This window comes from Malaclemys terrapin, chromosome 9 (genome assembly GCF_027887155.1).
Source record: "Malaclemys terrapin pileata isolate rMalTer1 chromosome 9, rMalTer1.hap1, whole genome shotgun sequence".
NCBI classification, from domain to species: Eukaryota; Metazoa; Chordata; order Testudines; family Emydidae; genus Malaclemys; species Malaclemys terrapin.
Window position 1 is genome coordinate 24,251,570 of NC_071513.1, and position 24,702 is coordinate 24,276,271.

Here is a 24,702-nt window from a genome sequence, read left to right on the forward strand (position 1 = left end):
TTGGGTTGGGTCTAGATTTGGAGCATTGGAAACGTTGGGAGCAGTGGATTTTCAGAGAGTGCAACTCTGCCGTCTGATCCACTCATGCTTGGCTCCAAAAGCGGGTTGTTTGGTAGTGGGCTCAGAGGCTTAACAGATGATTTTTGGGATGCTGCCACACTCCAAAAAACGGCATGAGTCCAGATCCATGTCTCCCCCACCCCTGACAGTGGTGCTCCAGAGGCAGGTACCTTTAGTAAGATTGTTCTTATTCTGCATGCTCGAGAAAGAGTGTGATCGAACAGTTAGAGGGAGTCAGGTGTTTGGACTTCTGTCTCCAGCTCCGCCACTGATATACTGTGGGACCCTGGGCAAGTCACTTAACAGGGATCATTATAGCTCCCATTGGTCAAGCAATGAGAGATCCTCGCCTGGGAGAGGAGAGAGACGCGCATAGTGTTGTGGTTATCATCACTGTCTGAAACTAGTTCAGGAGCATCAATGATTCCTGCCCTGAGGTCGAATAACTCACTGTTTTGCAGCTTCCTCCCTTGGGTAGCCACTGGGGAGGGGGTCAGTTACCTGTGCTCTTACACATACCATGTACCTGCTAATTTAAAGCTTTTAATGAAAACCTAAGCATTCAGGAACATGTGGGCCGAACAAATTGAGCACGACGTGTCTGTCTGAAGAGGGAAATAATAATTCTCCTCCCCCTTTCCTGGTGACCTCTTCTCCTCTCTGCTTTCCTCCTTCAGGTACTTTCAGAAAGCTGGCCAAGTGCCAAAGGGGAAGTCGGCCCCTGTGCGGGAAAAGGTTTACCCTCTGCAGTGCTAGCACTCTCCACTCCCGTGGGTGTCACTGCAGCCTGCGGTCCGGATGTGGCAAGGTGTGGGAGAGAGGTGCTTACCCGTGCGGGCTGTGCGGGGCATTGAGTGCAGGCTGGGTGTGTGTTTGTGAATAGGCTGATCTGTCAATGCAATCGGATGGGACAGTTTAAAAAAATGGAAAGTGTTTCCCCAGGAGGCGCGCTCGGCTCCAATCAGCACATGCCAGGGTCATTTAACCATGGAGTATTTACCCTGCAGGGAGGAAACTGTCTGTCTGAGAACAAGCAGGTGAGATAGGCTGCTGCTGAGTAACGGGGTTTACATTTCTTAGCGCGCTTTGGTTTATATCCCTGGTGCTGCCCTCCCATTTTCTGTGTGCTTTGTTTCTCCCCCTCCGCCCATCTCCACTGTCTAACTCATCCTTTTCATCTCTGCATTTCTCCGGTGCCCATCACCATGGCAGCTAGGCACCACTGAGTCTCCCCTCTTCCACCTCCGGGTCTCTCCCCCTTTTTCCTTCTCTGGCTGCCTACAGGAGCTGCCAAATGTGAAGCCGCAAGTTGTCCCTTCAGTGGGGAATGTCTGGCCAGCCTCCTTCCTGCGCTGTTGGAGTGCGACCCTTGAGCCCTGCCCCTCGGGAGCTTCCCCTTGACATTTCGGGACTGTTCGTAGAGCAGTGATATAGTGCTCGCTACCTTCTGGGAAGGATAATGTTGCTTCTCCCTCCCGCTCCATCATCCCGGAAGTGTCCGGAGGTTGTCCTATGGTGAAGCTGCTCCACGTGGCATGCAGATGCACTGCCCGAGCGTTAATCGTATCTTTTACCTATTGCTTACAGTCTTCATGGCTGGGGTTCAGAAGCTTCCTACCCTCCTTCCTTCTATGGCTCTCCCATTTTCCTCCCTGCTCTTCCCTTCTCCAGGTCACACCACACCGCCTTTCCCTCCCCACCCCCATAGGCCCACTTTGTCTCCTGGTAGAGCTGCTGACTCAACTTGTGACTGTAATTCTCCTCTTCCTCTTCTCCCCCTCAGACTCGCTGTTCCCTATTGACATCACGTCTGTGAAGAAAGACCACAGCTTTCTGGACCAGGATTCCCTCAAATCCCTCTGCAGGTAAAGCTTCCCACAAACCAAACTAACCTCTGCAAAGAATGGAGAAACCATGGGACCCCCTCTCTCTGCTGCCCTGTGCTGTGTTGTGCCAGCCCCAGGGCTAATCCTCTGAGAGCCTTCTGAGATCCCCCGGGAAAGGGGTAACCTAGATTAGAGACAGCACAGGCTAGTGGGGCTCAGGGGACCTAGGTCTCTGACACTAACTTGCTGTAGTCACTCTGTCTCTTTCAGCCTCACTTTCTCCATTTGTACAACAGGGTGATGGGATGCTTTACTCATGCAGGCGTAACATGCTTTGAGCTCCTTGGATGGAAGGTGCTAGAGCCAAGTATTGTATTATTTACACACACCCCGAGCTCTTGAACAGTAGACACATCTTCCAAAAAATCCCCTTTCTAGATTTATCTTGTGTGTTTGTCCGTGTTTTAACTTTTTGCCTGAGCAATCCCAGTCCCTTGTGGCTGTGTTTCCAAGTGAAGCAGGTGTTACGTGCAGAAAGTCTGGCCATCGACTGTCCATCCCAAAAGGATGTGGTTGGGGTGAGCATCTCAGAATTGGGCCATGTCTCTCAGTTTTAGCTGGACTTTATGGGACTTGGGAATTGGCCAGGGAGTACGAGGAGCACTCACTCATAAGGACTTGTAGCCCCCGATCTTTCCCATTCTGCCCAGATGTGCAGAGAGGAGCAGAAATTACACCAAGTCCGTTGAGGTGAAAGATAAGGGTGGGCACAGAAGTTAACCAAAGATCTCAGACTTTTCTAGAAGATTCCACTTGGGTTGGGATGTGAAAATGGGCAAAGGTTCAAGGAGGGACTTGTTCTGTGCTGAACCATCTGCCCATTCTCTACTCTTTTACCATTAGCTTCTACGTAGTTCTCCCTGTGCATATGGGATCCAGAAAGAAATGAAGTGCTTTCCATTGTTCTAATCTATGTTATACTGATGGTGCTTTGTCACTTCTCTAACAATTGAAGAGTATTTGAAAATCCTCTCTCCAGGCTTCAGAGCAAGGATTTTGTTTCTTGTTGTTCTGCTTAGACTGAATTCACGATGGGGCTGCTTATGCCAGAAACGCCATCTGTGAGCAGAATTTCACTTGGGTGACTTGTGCCTGTCACATGTAAATAAAAGAAAACGCTCAATGAGTGATTTACTGAGCTTTTGAAAAATAAAAGGTGCGACATGAATATTAGACGGTCAGCTATCCCTTACAGTGGTTTGTGAGGAGTTGGATCCTGTAGTGGTGTGTTTGTTCTGTGGTAGTAGATGATTCTCTGCAGTTGATTCTTAGTTTAGCGTATAATCTGCCGCACCTTGCATTTTACTGTGGGCTGTGAATTCCTTTCCCAGACCTGAAGAAGAGCTCTGTGTGGCTTGAAGCTTGTCTCTCTCACCAACAGAAATTGGTCCAATATGTCTCTCCTGAGTTCTATACTTGTAGATTAATTTTCTTTCGTGGAATAAACAGTTGTCTGGTTGCTCTGAGTAAGGATTTCCTTTTGAAGAAGTGATTGTCTGGAAGTGTCAGTACAGTTTACGTGATTAACATAGTCATCCCAAATGCATGGGAGGAGAAACTACGGAGTCCTTTGCCCCAAAACACATTCTCTCTTTATACCAGCAGGGTTGAAAAGAGCACCACTAGATTCTGTACATATATTTTTTGGAAGAGGAGGTGGCCTGGTCCCTATGGTGGACACTATTAATACCACTGTCATGACCAAAGGGGGATACTTAATAGAGAGGGGCTGTCAGATCCCTGTGGTTTGTGACTATAAATGCCTAGTCCAGTCCGAGACTGTGAATGATCCAGGATATTTAGCTCCCATGTTTTGGGTTCCCATACTCCTCTCCACAGCTAAGTCCCTGCAGTGACCCTCCAGCTGAGAGGTTGGGTAGATATTTACTATAGTAAGTGCCCTTCTCGCTCACAGGAGCAATGGAAACATCTCTGCTAGGGCTTTTACCAAAATGAGGCTGCTGTAATGTTGTGATTCCTGGGGGTGGTTCAGAGCTACTTCTCCTTGCTGGGGCAGTGAAGGTTGTATGAAGGTTTTGAAGTTCCTGGGTGATAGTCCATCCCTGTCAGAGCTTTTATGTTTCTTTGTTTCCACTTGTGGCTTAGCATTCAGGTGGCTTGAGTTGTTTCTGGAGTTGTTTCGCTCCGGTAACCTGGAACAGGTCATTTCTGCCTGCTCAGGTGATCGCTTTACATAGTGGAGCCTGCATCATTGCCAACCCCTTTGGGAAGAGAGCGTGCAGTGGGTGGCATGAGTAGACCGTGGCTTTTGGACAGGCATGCCTGGAGCCAGCTTTCCAAAGCCATCCAGTAATCTCTGGGGTACGCAAGGTGGCCACATGCAGCATTTAGCTGATTAGAAGGTCAGAAAAGGAAATTAAATGGCTCTTCCAAGAAAATGAAATCCCGTACACACATGTTCTCCCTCCTGCTCTCCCTCTCTTTCAACTTCCTTCTGCCAAAAGTTCATGAATTTAATCCCTTTGCTTTTGAACTTTCTTCTCCAGCCAGCAAGGGACAAAGTGAAAGGCTGTTTGACTTATTTCCAGATGGGTGGCAGGCCAGGCGCGCGTCGGGCATTGCAGCTGCCAGTGCTGGATCAAACCACTTCTTGTGCTTCCAAGTGCCCACTCGATCCCTTTGCCCCTGCCCCGGAAGGGCAGTTGTAGAAAATCTTCCTCCTCATTATATTCTTATGAACACAGGCTCTGTCTCAGTCCCTCAGCATCCTGCATCTCAGATTTTCTGCCCAGTTTATGAAAACCTCTGTGAATGGTCACTCCAGTCTTAACCAGCTCTTGGAACTGTCAGCTGAATATGAGTTTGAGCCCTAGGGGAAACCACAAACTTTTGACTGGCTTTATCTTCCCGGCAGAAATGGTGGGGTTTTTTTACAGCAGGGTAACTAATGACTGTTCGCTACCCCCTTGTCAAATCCTAGTTGAGACAAGGCTCTGTAGTTTTTACCACGAGATAGCTAGGCGAAATCAGCGCTAGGCCACCCGCCCGTGATTGCTAGCTGGTGGTAAAAACAACAGAGCCTTGTTTCCCCCAGGATTTTACAGTGAGGTCGCTAATAGCTGATACGGGTAAGTTACCTTGCTGTAAAAACATACCTCTCTTGGCCCTGAGGACATAGCCCTTGTGTCCTGGAACCTTTGTGTAGTGTGCACATTAGCAGTGACAAAGGTGCTAATTAACTCGTGTTAATTGGCAGAGTTAAAGCAGGACCACAAACTCTAGTCCAGATACCCCTGGAGTGCAATGTCCAGTGGTCTCAGCTCAGCAACGGGAACCAGGGACTCCTGAGTTCTAATCCCAGCTCTGATTCCCTCTGTGAATTTGGCAGAGTCACTTCATGTTTCTTTGCTGAATAGCCTGCGTTTCTTGCAGTGTCAGATGTTTGAAGGTGCCCCTCCATTGTGCCTGCAGAACTTGCATGTGTAACCCCCTTCAAATCCCTCCGATTATGTTACATATGTCCCCCCATTTCCATGTGCAAACCTGCACTCGTGTGTGTAAATTGGCTTGTTCATAACTTTTTTTGTGGGACCAGTTCAGGAAGCCCCTTTGAAACTATATCCCTTTAATTAGGGTTACCATATTTAAAAAATAAAAAAGAGGACACTCCACGGGCCCTGGCCCCGCCCCTTTCCCACCCCCGGTCCCACCCCAACTCCGCCCCTTCCCCAAAGTCCCCGCCCTAATTCCCCCTCCTCCCTCCCAGCCGCGCGAAAAGGGCTGCCCAAGCGCTACCGGCTTCACGGTTTGCTGGGCAGCCTCCAGACCCTGCGCCCCCAGCCGGCACTTCCCCAGCACAGCTGGAGCCCAGGAGGGGAAGCGCCCAGCCAGGGGCGCAGGGTCTGGAGGCTGCCCGGCAAACCGCGAGGCCGGTAGCGCTTGGGCTTCGGGCAGCCCCCATGCCTCCGGACCCTGCGCCCCCGGCCAGGCGCGCCCCCGGCCGGGCTCCCAGCTGCTCTGCTCCTCCCCTGACTCTTCGGCTCTGTTTAAGAGCTGAGCTGCCCGAGCCAGCGCTACTGGCTTCGGGCAGCCCCCTTGCCTCCGGACCCTGCGCCGCCGGAGCAGAGCAGCTGGAGCCCAGGAAGGGAAGTGCCCGGCCGGCGGATCGGGGTCCGGAGGCACGGGGTCTGCCCGAAGCCGGTAGCGCTAGCTCGGGCAGCTTGGCTCTTAAACAGAGCCGAAGTCTGAGTCAGGGGAGGATCAGAGCAGCCGCGGGAGAGGAAGTGCCCGGACGGTATTTTTCCCAGACATGTTCAGCTTTTTGGCAATTCCCCCCGGACGGGGGTTTGATTACCGAAAAGCCGGACATGTCCGGGAAAAACCGGACGTATGGTAACCCTACTTTAATGCCCGTCAGTACTGGGTGGCTAACCACCTCCCCAAGGGAATTCTGGGAATCTCCCCCACATTGTGCTTTATAGACACCTGCCTTCTTCTCAGGGTGCTTGAAAATGCAGAGGGAATGGGTGCCCTCAATAGAGGCCGGCCGAGATTTAATTAAATTAAGGCCGAGGATTTGCCATCCCACCTGGTGGCTTTTCTCTCTACCTCCCTGCTTGTACACTGCCCATTATATTATTAGCTTCCTGGGGAAACTGTTATTAAATTGCCCGGAATCTAAACAATGGGAAAAGGGAGTGAGGCTTAATCTGCTGTCAGCTAAGTGTCAAAGCAGTTTAGTCGACTGCTCTGAACAAGTTAATAACAGGCAAGCAGGTCATGTGTCTCATGCTCAGAGCAGAGACTGAGCCCAAACCAGCCAGCTTCTTCCCTCCCCCTCCTCAGAGCATTTCTTAAATGCCCTGTGAGGGGACGCAGTTCATTCCTGTTTCCTTTCACCACCTGCTGCCACTTCCTTCCCCTTGCTTTTTAAATCAAAGATTATTTTTCTGAGAATTCTTTGCTGGTGAAAGGCGTTGGGTTTGCAGCCCTGCAGGCTGGAGTCCTCTGTTTATCATCTGAGCAGGTACGCCAGGGCAGTGACGAGCCAGCTCCCCCCACTGCTGTGAAGGAACCAGCTCCAGCAGAGAGACCCAGCCTTCATGGCCTCACTGCTAAGGCACCTACAAGAGGCCAGCCGTGATGGGTTCTTACTCTCTCATTCTCGTTCACACTAGCAACTTGTTTCTGTGCATGGAGAGAGGCTGTCTGGATTTCTATATCGCTTTTCAATGAGCTGCCCTTTGTTGTATTTAAGTCTGTTTCCTGCAGTCATATAGCATGAGCTGACAAACCGCAGTGTATACTCCAGTCTCTCACTACGATTAGCTCCCACGCTCACAGACGCAGACATAAGTCACTTCTGGACCTGGAGATTAGCAGTTCTTGCAGACCAACCGCCGAGTTTAGCCTTTCAACTCCAGTGTGAGCAGATAGGCTCCCAGCCATTAAATGATGCTGGCAGATTTGTAGCTCTTCTCAGGTTTATAGGAATGTGCCCAGCAATCTTGGAAATAGTGAAAACTACCTGGGTGCCCTAGAGGGAATCCCATCATGAGGTCACCACGGGGGCGGAGCAAACAGATCGAGCAGTAACTGGGATGAATCATGCTGTATCCACTCAGAAAGCAGTGCTGAAGGGATGGTGAAGTCACATTGCTGGACAGAGCCCAATGCGATGTGGCCAAGAGCAGTTCAGCTTCCGCTGTGCAATTCTGCCAAAACACCACCGTGCTGATGTTCTGCAGGCTCTCCTTTGTAGTCCAAGGCTGGAGTGGGGAAACTGCCAATTCACTCAAGTCCTGGCCTGCAACATCGCACATTTTATTTAGTCTTGTGTTCTGAAGCCCTCACAATTCATCTCATTCCTGACCTGTGGCTTCCAAGCTGGGCCTGCCCACCTCTGCTGATGCACCTTCACCCTAATCTGCAGCATTTGCTGCTATTCCAGTTATTCCCTTGCATTTCAATTCCAACCTGCAGCCTTCACTTCTGCACACCAAGGCACTTCCCTGTTAGTCTGCAGCATTCTGTGCCGTACCTGACCCGCTCCCAAAAGCACAACCAGTGCACCCTAATCCTGCTCGACAGTACCCCTGTTATTCCACTCCTGGATTCCTCTGGAGCAGAAGAGAAAAGATTGCCTGCCGGCTAAACACATGTTCAAGTGTGGACTGAAGATTTGAGGCCTCTGGAGATGCAAATGGCCTGGGTGCTAAACCCAGAGAGCCACTGACTCACCCACACACACCCCCGCGCAATGACCTAGAGGTATTTATAGGGTTCCTATTTCTAAATCCTCTCCTTTGTCATCTGAAAATCAGTGTGATGTCAGGGCTTGGTGGCGCTGTTGGAGAGGGGCTCTTCTGACTGTTACAGGATGGATTTGTTTTATCTTGTGGGGAAAGGGCTGTATTTGTATTTGTGTTTTGTATTTTGTATTTAAGATGCGTAACCCCTTCAGTGCCACAGTGAAGTATTGGGTATTTCCAGTAAATGCATTTCTCCCCCTCCCCACTCCCTCCAGCACGACTGGAGGTGCCTGGGCTAGCCTGACGTTCTCTGGAGGCCCAGTCACATTGCAGCAGCAGTGAATGGGGTTAACATGTAGCCATGGGAAGGGTAAGAAACAAACTTCGGGAAGGGTAGGAAGTGGCTTCCGGTACCAAATCAAATATGGGACGTAAAAAGCAATCCGAATCCACGCGAGAGTCAGCCACGGGAAGGGGTGCAATGTACAGTGGGTGGCAGTGGTGGATGTGTGGAGCTGTGGGTGCTGAATCTGATGCCGGCCACAGGGCTAGTAAGCTGAAGTGTAACCAGAAGAGCTGCACGCAGTTTTTTTACATTCATAACTGATGCAGCAAGGCCAGAGGGGCCGGGGCTGTGAGCTGCCGAGCCTGGAGGTGCCGGGGCTAAGCCCTGGCACAAATTAAGCACTGCAGCCGGGGAATGTGCACTCGGCTGGAAATGATCTTGGGCCTGTCCAAGCTCCATACATACGCTTGCTCCCCAGCTGTTTGGTGACAGGTGACAATGCCGCCACACGGGCCCTTGAGAAAAAAACAAAGTGCAGCAGCAAAAGCCGAAAGCCAAACCAGACAAAAGCGTCTCTTGTTTGTTTGCAGGAGGCTGATGACACTGAACGCATGTGCCTCTATGAAGCTGGAAGTCCACTTTCAGCGTAAACAGGTGAGTGGCGAGGTTTCAAGGGTATAAACAAGGCCACGGTGCATTGTGGGGGAAACACATGCGCACGGATGGGACAATGAGCCTGCGTTTAAAAACGAATAATTCCAACACTGCTCTTTCACGTAGAAAAGTATCGTTCCTGGATCAGATGCCTTCCCCTGCTCTGTCCTGGGTCATGGGTCTTTCCGCTTGGCTCCGAATAAAGAAGGAGCACAGCGATCTAGAATCCCTGCTTGCATGCTGCAGGGTTGAGGTGGAAGGCTTGTGTCAGTGTGTGCTCTGTGATTTGTCATACTGTGCTGAGACTCCTCGTTTCAGCTGCAAAATTACACCGAAAAAATCTGTTACAGATTCTTTCCGAATGATCTATTTCTACATAAGCAATTGCTGTAGTTTCCATGAGGATGTTCTGTGATTGTGAAGGGGGGGGGGGGGTGGAGTCCAGGGAATGCAGAGGGGGTGTCGACAAGAAGACAATCTCTCCAGTAAGTTCAGGTGCACTCTTGGAGGGTGTTTGAGAACCCTGCTCTAGCAGATCTCCAGGGACATGAGGCTCTGGCTGGTTTTTTAAACTGTGCTATCTGGGGTCCTGCCAGCATTGCTTTTGCTTCCCATATATTAATATCTATTTTTGTCATCCCGCTCCTGATACCAGATGGAGGATTTCACAGGGGAAGAACCCTGATTTTTTTTTTCTTTTCCCTCCCCCCTCCTTTGTTTGTTGGTTTGTTCTGCTGAATGCCTGTACTTGTCCATGGCCAGTTTTGTGTTCCCATTTGTCATGTTTCAGTGTAACCATTATGAGATCCATATTGTAACCATTCAGACCATTGGAGAAGCTGCTGCAGCAAGCCCGTTGCACGAGCTCATCCACATTCGAACTTAGGCCCCTGATTTGAGGTGAGCTCCCATCACCAGGAGACTTACTGCAGATATCTCATATGGTAACCATTAGTAGGGTCTGGTTGCAGCTGCTTCCAGGCCAGCCACAATGCAGTGCCATGCAGTTAAACGTGAACTAGAAGGGGATTTCCCTGAGCAAATGTCTGGCAGAATGGATCAGTGAGGAAACATAACCCCAGAGGGGAGTTTTCCCTCAGTGGGGGATAAAACTTACCCATGTGTCTCAGACAATAAAATGCTTCTCTTAAAACATTGTTTATTGTGGTTTCATATTTTCCATTCCCACCTGCACTCTGTGGCAGCTGCAGGCTCCGCACCTTAGTGCCAAAGGTCCTCACCTGTCCTGCAGAATTGCAGGAAGAGGTCATGGTTTTGGAACATTGTTCCAGTGTCCGGATCTCTGGTTCTGCAGAACACAAACAAGAGAAAGAAAATGAAGGTGGAAAGGGGGCCAGGGCCGAGTGGATAGCTTCAAGCTGTTTGCACTAGCTTCACTGAGTGCAGAGGCAGTGAGGTAGCTGCATTAAAAATAGAAATGCCATAGATAGAGGGAGATTGGGGATAAATCTAATGGGAATTAGTAAAAATGTTGCGTGACTGACCAGACCAAGAAATCAGTATGTGGGCTGGGAGAAATGTCACAGCTGTCTCCAAAATTCTAATCCCAGTACAGGTTTTGGTAGCTAATTGCCCTTGCATTCCCTCTTCAGAAGGCGTTGCTACTGTTAACTCCGAACATACCCCACCTCACCACTAAAGCATCGTGGTTGCTGGGGAGCTATTGTTCTTCTTCGAGTGATTGTTCACGTCCATTACACATTAGGTGTGCGCGCGCCGCGTGCACGGACGTCGGAAACTTTTTCCCTTAGCGGCTCCCGTCGGGCCGGCGGGGCCCCCACCTTCCCGCCAGAGCGGCGCCCTGCTCCAGGGTATATATATCCCTGCCGACCCGACCCCTCCAGTTCCTTCTTACCGTCCGTGGCGGCGTTGGAACAACTCTGTCTCTCGTCTGAGAGTGTCCCTTAGCACATTAGAGTTATCTAGCAGTTATCAGTTAGTTGTGTAGTGTTTAACCAGTAGTTAACAGCTCATTAGAGTACTTAAGTTTCCTGCTGGGGTTGTTTGTTCAGCCCCGGCACCGGCCCCGGGCGGTGGGGTATGCCACACGCCCAGGGGTTTAAGGCCTGTGCCACGTGCCGCAGGCCTATGCCTTTGAGCGACCCCCACGCTTCGTGTCTTCGTTGCCTGGGGGAGGCTCACCAGAAGGAGCGCTGCAAAATCTGCAAGGCCTTTAAGCCCAGAACTAAAAAAGAGAGGGACTCTCGCCTTAAGCAGCTGCTCATGGAGACGGCGTTACAGCCCTCCACTTCGACGGCACCATCTGCCTCCGTGCGGAGCGCCCCGGCTTCAGTGCGGGAACCGGCGCCGGCGGGTCACCCGAAGACCGTGGCACCGACCCAGCGGGGAAGTGCACGACGCCGATCGTCTTCGCCGGCAAAGGTGAAGGGCCAACCTAAGGCCCGAGGTCGCTCCCCGCACAAGAAGGCGGCACCGGTAAAGGCCTCGAGTGCCCCTAAGGCCGACACGGCCTCATCACGGACCCCGGTAGTGGCTCCGGCGCCGAAGGGCCCGTCGAGCCCCGGGATGAGCGCGTCGAGCGAGGACGCAGGGCTGGAGGAACTGGTGGAACAGCCCTCCACTCCGGACACGTTTGAGGCAGCTAAGGACCTCATTGCCTTGTCCGTCGAGGCCCTGGTACGCGCTGAAGGCGCCCCGCCTATGCTGCCGCGCAGAGGCAAGCCGGCGATGGTGCGCCCACCACGGTCGCCGTCTCGGCACCGTTCCAGGGACCGGTCCCGGTCGAGCTCCGCCTCGGTGGACTCCCGGTTGCCCTCGGCGCAAGAAGCACCGCAGCAGTCGGGCTTCAACAAACGGCCGGCACCGACTCAGCAACCGAGCACGAGTCGGCACCGCGAAGCATCGGCGGCTCGTTACCCGAGGCCGACTAGCCGTAGCCGTTCCCGGCCCCGCGATCACCGGTACCGTTCCGGGTCCAGGTCGACGAGGCGCCATTCCAGGTCCTGGTCGCGGAGGCGCTACTCCCCAAGACCGGACCGGCACCGTCCCACGGCCCCACCGTGGCCTTCCAGGTCACCGTCCGTGGTCTCGGGGACTGACTCGGACCGATACGGCGGCTATGCCCGTAGGTCACAAGCCAGCAGGGACTACGGTCAGTCACAATGGGGCCAGCCGGGCCAATGGCCATTCTGGACACCCTGGGCCTACCACCAACAAGAGCCCCCAGCGGGAGCCTCGAGATCCGGGCCATTCCGGTACCGATCCCGCTCCCCGCGGCACCGTCCGCCATCGTATAGGGAGGCAACAGTCTCTAGACCACCGGAGCGGGAAGGAGTGGACTCGGCACCGAGTACGGTACCGTCCCAATCCCACGCGGCGGGTCAGGCCGCAGAGGAGCAATTGGCTGATGCCGGATTGCAGGACAATGAGGATGGGCAGAAGGCCCCGACCTCTTCCTCCTCGCCAGATGAGGCGGTAGCGGGCACACTGGTGTCCGGCCCTCCCCCGATTGACCATCGGGCACACCAAGACCTGCTTCGCCGGGTAGCCCTCAATCTGGGCTTGCAAGCGGAGGAGACCATAGAGCAGGACGACCCCATGGTCGATATCCTGAGCCCAGAGGGCCCCTCCAGAGTCGCTCTCCCGATTATACGGACAGTACAGTCCAACTATAAGACGGTGTGGCAAACACCGGCCTCCAGTGCGCCAACTGCAAGGGGAGTGGAGAGGAAATACTTCGCCCCATCTAAAGGGTTTGACTTCCTCTTTCTACACCCGTCCCCCTGTTCGCTGGTGGTCTCGGCGGTCAACGAAAGGGAGCGACATGGCCAGCAAGCTCCTGCCCCCAAGGACAAGGAAGCTAAGAGATTGGACCTATTCGGGAGGAAGGTCTATTCATCGGGGGGCCTGCAACTGAGGATCGCCAATCAGCAGGCGATTCTAAACAGGCATAATTTTAACTCTTGGGCATCAGTCGCCAAGTTCAAGGACTCCCTCCCACCGGACGCGCACCCGGAGTTCACGGCCCTGGTGGACGAGGGAATGGCAGTGGCCAAGACCTCCTTACAGGCCGCACTGGACTCAGCCGACGCTGTGGCTAGAACAATCGCGTCGGGAGTCGTGATGAGGCGTTCGGCGTGGTTGCAGGCTTCAGGTCTCCCGCCGGAGGTGCAGACCACTCTGCAGGACCTCCCGTTTGAAGGTTCGGGCTTGTTTTCCGACCAGACGGACGCCAGGCTACATAGCCTTAAGGACTCACGAGCGACCCTTAAGTCGTTGGGTATGCACACGCCGGTAACGCAGCGTAAGCCCTTCAAACCCCAGCCGCCGCAAAGGCATTTCCACCCTCGGCCCCGACACGAGCCTTACCGCCGTCGAGGCAGGGATAACAGGCGGAGACGTAACAATACGCCTAACCAGGGCCAGAATCACGGCCAGGGCAAGCCGCAGCCGGGAAATAAACCAGGCTTTTGAAGCTACGCCCGAGGACAGCGTACCACTTCATATACCGGATCCTCCTTTGGGGTTCAAGGACCGTCTGTCCCAATTCTACCGGGCCTGGTCGCGCATAACATCGGACCGCTGGGTCCTGCGCACAGTGAAGGCGGGCTATACCCTCCAGTTTTCCTTGCCCCCTCCCTACCATCCCCCTTCCCCGTCCCTCTTCAGGGACCCTTCTCACGAGCAACTCCTCATACAGGAGGTACAGACCCTTCTCGCTGCAGGAGCAGTAGAAGAGGTCCCTCTGGACCTAAGGGGAAAAGGATTCTATTCCAGATACTTCCTGATCCCCAAGGCGAAAGGAGGCCTCCGTCCTATCTTGGACCTGCGCGATCTAAACAAGTTTCTGATCAAAGCGCGCTTCCGTATGGTCTCCCTTGGAACTATTATCCCATCCCTGGATCCGGGGGATTGGTATGCTGCCCTCGATATGAAAGATGCCTATTTTCACATCGCAATCAATCTGGCCCACAGGCGTTTTCTGCGCTTCGTCGTCGGACAGCGCCATTTCCAATTTACTGTCCTGCCCTTCGGCCTGGCGTCAGCTCCACGGGTGTTTACAAAGTGCATGTCCGTGGTAGCAGCCTTCCTTCGGAAAAGAAGGATGCGTGTGTTCCCGTACCTGGACGATTGGCTACTCGCGGGCAGGTCGGAGGCCGAGGTCCGATCTCACGTGACGCTGGCCTTGCAGACGTTCGACAAGCTCGGCCTCCGGGTCAACGTGCCCAAATCCACGTTAGTCCCCACACAAAGGCTGGACTTTATAGGTGCTACCCTGGACTCGGTAACCACGCGAGCGAGTTTACCAGAGGCACGGTTCATGTCAATTCACGGAGCCGTAAGCTCGGTCCAAAAATTTCCCACGACAACGGCAAGGTGTTGCATGCAGCTTCTGGGGCATATGGCAGCCTGCACGCACGTGGTCAGACATGCCCGGCTGAGACTCCGGCCTTTACAGTTGTGGTTCGCCCACACGCATCGCCCCAACAGAGACCCATTGGATCAAGTAGTCACGATCCCGAACCAGGTGCTCAGCTCACTACGCTGGTGGCTCGATCGCCAGCAGGTGTGCGAAGGGATCCCCTTTGCTGCCCCACAACCCACTCTGACGTTAGTGACAGACGCATCAGACATGGGCTGGGGGGCGCACCTGGGGGAACTGCGGACCCAAGGGCTGTGGTCCGGAGAGGACAAGCTGCTTCACATCAATCTGAAGGAGCTAAGAGCGGTTCGCCTCGCCTGCCAGACCTTCCACGCCTTCCTAAAAGGTCACAGCGTGGCAGTCCTGACGGACAACACTACCGCCATGTTCTATATAAACAAGCAGGGCGGGTCCCGGTCTTCTCCCCTCTGTCGCGAGGCACTCCAGTTATGGAACTTCTGTATAGCCCATGCGATACACCTCATCGCGACGTATCTTCCGGGAATTCAGAACGGCTTAGCAGACCGCCTCAGCCGATCCTATCGAATGCACGAATGGACACTGAGAGGAGACGTCCTGCATTCGATCTTCCGGAAGTGGGGGTTTCCCCGGGTGGATCTATTCGCCACCAGGGACAACAGCCAATGCCCTCAGTTCTGCTCGTTCCAGAACCTCAGCCCGGGATCATTAGCGGATGCTTTCATGATCCCATGGGGAGGGAGCCTAAAATATGCCTTCCCTCCATTTCCACTTATACACAAGGTTCTTCTCAAGACCCGCAGGGACAGGGCAACGATCATACTTATTGCCCCAGCCTGGCCTCGCCAGCATTGGTTCACGTCCCTGCTGGAACTGTCCGTAGCCGATCCAATCACCCTTCCCCTCCATCGCGACCTAGTCACGCAAGACAAAGGTCGCCTACTCCACCCAAACCTGTCTTCGCTTCATCTCACGGCATGGCATCTCTCTGGCTGAACGATGCAGAACACAGGTGCTCCCACCAGGTTCAGCAAATCCTCCTTAATAGTAGGAAGCCCTCTACAAGGGCAACATACCTGGCGAAGTGGAAAAGGTTCTCCCACTGGTGTGAGCCTCAACGCATACGGCCTTTACAGGCCTCGGTTCCGTCCATCTTGGACTATTTACTGCACCTCAAGAACCAAGGGCTTGCGCCCGCCTCTATTAGAGTTCACTTAGCCGCTATTTCGGCTTTCCATCCGGGAGAGTTGGGAGTGTCAGTATTCTCCAACCCCACAGTGGCCCGATTCCTCAAGGGGCTGGAAAGGGTGTTTCCCTACTCACGCCCGCCGGTTCCGACGTGGTCTCTGAACCTAGTCCTAAATAGACTCATGAGTCCTCCCTTTGAGCCCCTGGCCACTTGCTCCCTCACGCACCTCTCGTGGAAGGTGGCGTTTCTCGTGGCCATCACGTCGGCCAGAAGGGTATCGGAATTGAGGGCCCTCTCGTCGGAACCACCCTATACGGTGTTCCATAAAGATAAGGTGCAACTTAGGCCGCACCCCAAATTCCTCCCAAAGGTGGTGTCACAGTTTCACATGGGGCAAGACATTTGCCTCCCGGTGTTTTTCCCAAAACCCCATACGGATCCTCACCACCGCAGCCTACATACCCTAGATGTCTGAAGGGCGTTGGCATTTTACCTGGAGCGGACCAGGTCGTTCCGCAGAACACCCCAGCTGTTCATTGCGATTGCGGAACGTATGAAAGGCTTGCCTATCTCGACACAGCGCTTGTCGGCATGGATTGTGCATTGCATACGCACTTGTTATGAGCTCGCCAATGTTCCGACCCCGGTTATCCGGGCCCATTCGACTAGAGCCCAAGCGTCCTCAATGGCCTACTTGGCGCAGGTCCCGATCCAGGAGATCTGTAAGGCAGCCACCTGGTCGTCCATACACACGTTCACAGCCCATTACGCGATCCATCATCAGACCAGAGAGGACGCGATGGTCGGCCGGGCTGTGTTACAGTCAGTTGTACCTTGACTCCTACCCACCTCCAATGGTAAGCTTGGGAATCACCTAATGTGTAATGGACGTGAACAATCACTCGAAGAAGAAAGAACGGTTACTTACCTTCTGTAACTGTTGTTCTTCGAGATGTGTTGTTCACGTCCATTACACTTCCCACCCTCCTTCCCCTCTGTCGGAGTCTCCGGCAAGAAGGAACCGGAGGGGTCGGGTCGGCAGGGATATATATACCCTGGAGCGGGGCGCCGCTCTGGCGGGAAGGTGGGGGCCCCGCCGGCCCGACGGGAGCCGCTAAGGGAAAAAGTTTCCGACGTCCGTGCACGCGGCGCGCGCACACCTAATGTGTAATGGACGTGAACAACACATCTCGAAGAACAACAGTTACAGAAGGTAAGTAACCGTTCTTTACCACTCAACTAGAACTGTTCACAGTTTTGGTAAATATTTTTGTAAATCTTGACTTTTGATAGGAAACAGTTACAATATTTTGGCCCATTTTCCCCCTATTTTTGGACCAGGTCTTACAATAAATTGCTTTAATTTTCCTACTGTAGCGTACGTTATGTGCTTGGCCACTACAGTGTGGGGATATATGCACATGACGTTTTGAGTGCTTTCTGGTGGTGGTTCTAATGATAGTGCTCCGTACTACAGGAAATGCTTCTTGGACCAGTGGATCTCAAACTTATTTGATCGCGCTTCCCTTCTTTGTGTCTGTAGTAGTTTGTGACCCCTCTCCCTGCTGCTCCTGCCACACAAGTACACATATGGCTGCCCAACTCTGAAGGCAGAGCCGACAGCAGCGGCTGCTGTCTTGATGCCCAGCTCCGAAGGCAGTACCGCTGACAATAGCAGCGCAGAATAAGGGTGGCATGGCATGGCATTGCCATCGTTACTTCTCCACTGCTGCTGACGGTGGCGCTATCTTCAGAACTGGCTGCGTAGTCCGTAGCCACCACTCTCCAGCCGCCCAGCTCTGAAGGCAGAGTGACTTCTCATGCCCCCCCCCCCCCCCCCCGAGTACATTCTGCCTCCTCCAGGGGGTGTGAACCCCAGTTTGAGAACCTCTGTGTTGGACAACACTACCTAGAATCCATAACAGGAAGTTGAATATCCTGGTTTTAGATAGGGAACAATAAAGTCTTCTGGTCCTGCTAGCAGGAAACTTCGTGGCCTCTGAATTTCCCTAATAAATGATAAATAATGGATCTCGTGTGTGTGATGTACTAAAGTTGGTATTAAAGGAATGGAAGCTGCTATTTATGTGCACATCTTGCTCCAAATTCCCCTTTGTTTGTATTTAGGGAGGTGCTGCTGTATTGAAAACCAGCCCTCCATCCAGCCCCCACCTTTAGCCTCATAGTAGTGGGATGTTTCTGATAAAAGGATCAGCAGTGAAATGGTTGACAATGATTAATATTTAAGCTGTCATCATTGGATCTCAGAGTTAACACCCTATTTAGATGAGTGTGGGGAAGTTCACAGTTTTGCTGGGTGTTCTCCCCCCCCCCCCTCGGTCTATAGCAAAGGGCCCTTTAATTCAGCTACAGTAAGTCAGCCCAGCTGCATCCATTCACATCAGGATTTTTTTTTTTTAATATAATTTGCAGGTCTAACAGAGGTTTAAATGTTTGAAGTGAAAGCTTAGATTCTGTAACAACTCCTGGGGACACCAGAAGACAAGCTTCACCTGATCTCTGATTCGTATGTTGGCTCGGCAAGGCCATGAGCCATTCTGTCCCAGCACCTGACCTGAGACCCCAGAAATTCTTTTCATACCAGCAAGTGTATCTAGAAAGCAATAGCTTCCATCTGTCCCCTCCCGCTTTGATTCAGTTACAGTGGAGCAGTCTGTTCTTTGTAGAACTCCTTCCATTGTGTGGCAAGGAACCCTCTGTTCTAAGTCTAAAGGCTCTGGGATTGGCTGCATGGCAGTGACAGTGCTTTCTAATGGACAACAGTACAGTGTGCTTCTGCTGGGCTGCTTCTCCAGTGCGCCACTGTCCTGGCAGGAGAGAGACAGGCAGAGCGTCAGGACGCTATTACAAATTCTGGAGTCTGTTTGCATGGGATGGTGTTTTCCCCCTGCTTCGTAACCCTGTGAACGGGTTGGATCCACCATATGAAACATTTAGAACTAGCATGGACAGAGCCCTCAGGAACACACTGTAGAGAACAACCCTGCGCTAGCCCCCAGAGAATGGACAGACTGAGACTTAATGGATCTTTTATCTCTCTCCTATGCAATTGCTTTTCATAGAAGCTGGGGTGTGCTTGTTGGGTCTCTTAAAGTGTATTGTACGTAGCACATGACCCCATCAAGAGAAGATGTGTTATGCAACTGTAAATTCTCCTACCCTAGCTGTGGTTGGTGGGTGTGAGTAGCCATGCAAAACTCAGGGAGAGGGTGGTCTGACTGGGTGATCCAGCTGATCGTGTCTTATTCTGTGATCCCCATTCTTGGTTTAGAATGAAGACTCAGAGGAGGAAGATCTTTGTGCCATTAGCGACCGATGGGCCTTCCAGAGGGACAGCAAAAGGTGGTCCAGAATTGGCTCTGTCGACTTCCTCTCCCACAGTCCAGAGGTGCTGAACTCCACCATGCGGCAGACATCCAGTCGTGAGAGCATCCTTACAGACCCCAGTGCCAATCTGGAAGCCACTTCGCTCCACAGCAATATCAGCACAGGCAGCACTGGTGGCACAGTTGGCATTGTGGCCATCCCGCCTGATGTGTCACCCAGCCAGGACTCTCCAAACATCACCAAATCCAGCCAGAGCTTGAGTGACCACTCCGCGATTAACCAATCCCCAAACCAGAGTGCGAGTTCTAAGGACAAGTCCAAGAAGCGGAGGTCCCGCAGCTTCCTAAAAAGGATCGAGTCTTTCCGAAGGAAGGACAAAGAGAAATCTGACTCCAAAGCAAAGGATGCCACTAGTGGCGGGACAGCGACCAAACCAGGGTGGGACTCTGCGAAGAGTAATGGGGACCTTACTGCTGGCATGACCACCTCCCCCAAAAGAGGAATGTCCTCCTCTTTCCATGGCAACAAACACTTTCTCTCAGTGGGATATAGGACTAATCGCGTGCCAAACTGGGGCGAGAGGAAGCCGGGCTCTGAACTGAGACGCGGTGCGGTCTATCTGGAGGACTATGAAACGGTCCTGAAAAATAGCACCAGCTGGGCTGCTGGAGAACTGCACCAGCGGCCCGTGTACAAGGGCGACTGCCTGATCCACCTCCCTGGGGACCACAAGCCGGGGACTTTCCCCAAATCTCTCTCCATCGAAAGCTTGTGTCCTCTCGATGGCAGCCCTTTGGCCCACTGGAAAGCTGGGAACAAAGCGGTGGGACTTTCGGGGTGTGGAGTGGGTGGCAGCAGCAGCAGCATGGGCGACTCCTCGCCACGGGGCTTTGCGTGCCGGCAGAGGCGGGGCTCCTGCAGCTCTGTGGGCAGCCGGGCGAGTGTGTACGACAACGTGCCCGAGTTTGGCAGCAGCGAAGATTTCTTCAGCATGGATGGGGAGGTGAGCTACAAAAACCTCGATGACATCTTGCAGGATGTCTGGGGGCTGCAGCGGAAGGTGGAGCTCTGGTCTAAGGCACTCAGCCCCGACCTGGATGAGGAGGGAGAGGGGGAAGGGGAGGAGGAGACTGACTCAGGAGGGGAGCCCACCTTCCCCTCCAACCTGAACTTGGAAGAGCAGTCCATGTCCGACGTGGGCACCTCTGCCAGCGACTTCGACAGCACGGGCAACTCCTTGAATGAGGCGGAGGAGATCGAGATGAGAGAGCGCAGGGATTCAGGTGTGGGAGCGTCCCTCACCAGACCTTGCAGGTAAGTGGGTTGGACACGTCGCTGAGCTAAGGTCTAGGCACGACTCCCCTCAAACACTCCTGTCCCTGGCAGCTCAGCGTCCCTTTAATAGCATGTGCGTGGCAGGTGGAGAGCTTAGTCTTGGGGCTGACTTTCCACAGGCACTATCAGCTGGCCCCTAGTGCGCCACCAGGCTTTTCCTTTGGAAGGGTGCTCGCAGGCCTCTGCTGGTGGTTTGCATTCCAGTCTCCCCCCGTCCAAATCCTCAGTGTTGCTTGTATGTAGATCAATCATGAGAGGCCACTAGAGAACAGTGTGAGGGGCTCTACTTCTTCTGGGACACCCTTTTGCCCTAGATCTAACATCGTCTCCTGGATAAACCCTGGCATTTGCTTATTGCACAGCTCTGCTGGGCAGGGCCATCCCTACCCATACGCAAACTACACAGCTGCATAGGGCACCAGGAAATTTGGGGCACCAAATTGTCCCAAATTTCCTGGTGCTCTACGCAGCTGCATGCTGCATCCAGCTACAGCGGCCAGCCCGATCCCCCGGACGGCTGAGCTGGCCCCTCTTGGGCTGTGCACAGCGGGGCCCAGGAAAGCTGCCTCTTCCCCTTCCCCTCAGCCCCTGCCCCAGCCCTGCCCACACTCCGCCGCTTCCCCCCCAAACCCTGTCCCCTTAGCTATGCATCCTGGGGGACTGCAGCAGGGGTCGGGCCCGCCCTGCACTCATTGAGCGGCGGGAAGTAGAGCGACCTGGCCCCAGCCTGTTCCAGCCCGCCAGCTCACAGCCGCGCCTCCTGTGAGTGCTGGGGGACAGTTCTCTCCCCCCAAGCCTGGAAGCCGGGGAAGCAGAGTGAAACAGGCTGGGGTCGGGGCGGGCGGGCCCAACCCCTGCTGCCTTCCTGCACTGGCTGCTCCTGCTTCCCAACGGCCTGGGACGCATCCCCCCTCGGAGGCCTGGGGCCAGGCTCCCCCCCCTTGCTGGGGGGCTGCATGGGGCACTACAATCTCTGGGGATGGCCCTGCTGCTGGGCCACTAGCACTCGGGAGAGGAGGGAATGTCACTGTGATATTGGTTCCCGAGGCAGGCAGGCTGGCGTTGGTGTAGGTGACAGACACGGTGACTGTGCCATCTGCGTATGCTATTGTTTTCACTGGGACTGAGCCAGCCTGGAACGAATGAAGACCCTGTTCAGAATCAGTTGCTCCAGGACCCCCTGCACTGTGTGAGACTTAGTTTGGGTGCCTAAGGGCAGCCGGTGAACACAGCTTGAGTCTCTGGTGCCCTCCAGTGGCCTGAAGCAAGCACCAAGAGCATTCAGAAGGACCTGGATGCTCATCTACCCTTTGTTGCTGCCAGTTTGAAGGGAACCTTAATATGGGCATATTTCAGTTGTGTCACACAGACCCAGTTCCACACACACCCCGGACGTGCTTTGCCACTTTGACTTAAAATTATTAGTTATGAAACCAGGCAGTTACTGTCCATGGATTTGCTGTTAAACATGCTCGAGTGGGGTAGTTTGTCTGGTATGAAGGTCCCTCTGAAAAGCTCTGACATCTGCTCAGCTTCCCGGTTGCCCTAAGTTAACTGCCGCCTGCACATTTAGATAGTGGCGGGTAACTCCTCTGCTGGTAGGTGGTTGATGTGTGGGGATTTAGATCCATTCAAGTCAGCAGGGAAAGTAACCCCCTCTGCTTGGAGATTTACCCCAGTGCATTGGTGGATGTCCAGGGGCCTATGAGAACAACATGGACTTGGGAAAATTCAGCAGGGTCAGAGCTCACCATCAAGCTCCCTACAGCGAGTCAGTCAGGGGGTTCGATTGCCTTTCGTTCTGCCGAAAGAAAGCATTGGCTTGGGGTGTTTGTGTCACTCTGATTTCACAGTGCTCTGGGATGACACAGGGTCAAATTGTGATGTTGCTTCCCACTGTCACAACACAGCATCCCACCCAAAGCACATGTGGGATTCTGTGAAAGAACAGCAGGCTTGCGTCTCTCTCCCAGACACTGATACCCTGGGACTGGCTGTAATGTAAAGACCTGGCGGGATGGCTAGATAGGAGTCTAGGCCCTTCCATGAGGCCCGGTACAGACTTGTGGAAATCAGGATCTCTTGTGACTGATGAGCTAGGTGGTGGCCCTAGAGCGTGGTGACTTTGCTGGGGTAGGTTGGGTAGATAGCGGGGTTCTCTTTTACTGCCAGTGTTGTGTACTTCACCGGGTGGAAGGTGTAGCTCTGGGAAGCAAAAGAAAATGCCACTGCCCTCCACCCAGTGCCCCCGTTGCTCCCCAGGTCTGTAAATCCCCAGGCTTAGCAGACCAATAATCACAGCACTGGGGTTCTCAATGGAAATGCCCCAGCTGTGTTCGAATTGCACGGGAGGGCTGCTTTGAACACTGTAATGGGCCCATCCCTCCCACGGCCTGAGGTAATTCATATTCTAGTCCCTGCTGGAGGAGATGGCAGGAGGGTGCTACCCCTGCTGGCTCAGTGCCTCTGCTGGACCCCTGCTCAGCTCCCAGGAGCACTGGGCAGTGCGGGAAGCAGGCGTCCTCCTCCCCTGGGGAAGCGACACGGCTGCCAGTGTGACCTTTTGCTCCCTCGCCCTGCTGTCCCCTCCAGGAAGCTACGCTGGCACAGTTTCCAGAACTCCCATCGTCCCAGCTTGAACTCCGCCTCCTTGGAGATCAACCGCCAGTCCTCCGCTCAGCTCAACCTGCTGCAGAAGTGCTCGCTGCTTCGCCTCACCGCCATCATGGAGAAGCACTCTGTGCCGCACAAGCAGGCCTGGGCCTGGTGAGCGTGGGAGAAGTGGGGGCGGGGAAGGGAAGCTGCAGGGCATGATTGAGTAGGGCCAAGCATGAGCTCCCTGAAATCAGAGCTTCAGATCCCAGCAGGGTTGACTCAACCTTTCATCCTCCTGTGGCAGATAGTGAGGGGGGTGGGTGGGTGGGTGGGTGTGTGTGTGTGTGTGTGTGTGTGTGTGTGTGTGTGTGTGTCGGTCGGGGGATGGCGCGGGAAGCCATCTTTGCTCTGCATGCACATGAAACATTGCCTTGGGCTCCCTGTAGGAGTTTGCTGTAGGCAGTTCCCCTGGCTGCTGCCCTCCACCCCAGAAGTGACTGCATTTCAGCAGTGCTGAATGGATTGTTTGTGAAGCACTTTGGGATGGAAGGTGCTGTAGAAACACAAGAGACTATGGAGGGGGGGGTTCTTTTGTACCCGAGAGTATCAATACAAGGTAGAGTTGTTTGTATGTGAGCACGTGGGTGTGCATGTATGCATATGGGTGTGTATGCGCACACCATGTGTACATGTATGCATATGTTGCATGTGTGCATCCATGCATATGGTATGTAAGCATGCGAGCGCATGCACATGGGGGTGTGTGGGTGTGCACATGCGTGTGTGGGTGTGCATATGGCATGTGTGCATGGGAGCGTGCATGAGGTGTACATGCGTGAATTTGTGTGTGTGTGCATATGTGTCCCCTCCTCACCTCCTTCTTGCTGCTGTGAGCTTCTGCCCAGGGCAAAGGGTGGCTGTTCTGACTGGCCTGTCTGCCCCCGTCCCCATCTCACAGGACTGTCCCCAAGTTCATGAAGAGGAGCAAAGCCCCCGACTACAGGGACAAAATGGTCTTCGGGGTCCCGCCAATCATTAACGTGCAGAGGACAGGGCAGCCTCTGCCGCAGAGCATCCAGCAGGCCATGCGCCACATCCGCAGCCAGTGCCTGGACCAGGTGAGGACCAGCCCTCTGCAGTACCACCCTGAACTCCCATTCGCTTGCCCACAGCTCAACTGCCCCTCATTTAACCTTGTGTCAGCCGGAGCCCTGCAGTAGATGCAGCCATGGTGATCAGGGTGCTCACTCTCCGGGGATCTCTGTCTCTCTGTCAGGGTGCATGAGTGATGGAGGCAACCCCTCGCTTTGGCCCCACTGACTTTTAACTCCATAGGGTGCTGCTCCTTAACCCCTATGCATTCAGATTGCCTTGAGGGGGAGATACAGAGTTGCTTGCCAGAGGAGCGTACTGCAGCGTTAGGACTATGTACAGCTTCATTGCCTTTGCCCACAGCCCCTGCCCTGGGCTCCAGTGTAGCTCCCCAGCCCTGCATCCCTCTCAGTGGGGCAGGAAGAAGGCACTTTATTCAAGGAGCCACTGTCAGCCCCTGCTGGTACCCCTGGATGGTCTACCAGAACAGCCTACCAGGGGTATGGACCTGTCGCTGAGGGCAAGCTTGAAAGTGGGTGGGCTGGTCGAAAAGCCAGCAAGGTGGCAATGAGCTTTGGGGCACTGCAGTAAACTGAGGCTTGTTCCTGGATTCACCCCAGTCTCTGCCTGCCAAACCAGACGCCTCACCTGGGTGCCCTGGC

The 24,702-nt window shown here is 53.8% G+C and overlaps 1 protein-coding gene across 5 annotated transcripts in view; it reads left to right on the forward strand.

Annotated features, from left to right (window-relative positions):
- STARD8 (StAR related lipid transfer domain containing 8) overlaps nucleotides 1-24,702 on the forward strand; it is a 126,367-nt gene that overhangs the window by 91,619 nt on the left and 10,046 nt on the right. For all 5 annotated transcript variants that reach the window (XM_054039442.1, XM_054039441.1, XM_054039445.1 and 2 more), the window contains 5 exons: nucleotides 1,844-1,925; nucleotides 9,035-9,098; nucleotides 18,963-20,332; nucleotides 22,946-23,119; nucleotides 23,907-24,066. In XM_054039442.1, the coding sequence (XP_053895417.1) occupies nucleotides 1,844-1,925; nucleotides 9,035-9,098; nucleotides 18,963-20,332; nucleotides 22,946-23,119; nucleotides 23,907-24,066 (1,850 nt within the window). The remainder of the gene's footprint in view (nucleotides 1-1,843; nucleotides 1,926-9,034; nucleotides 9,099-18,962; nucleotides 20,333-22,945; nucleotides 23,120-23,906; nucleotides 24,067-24,702) is intronic.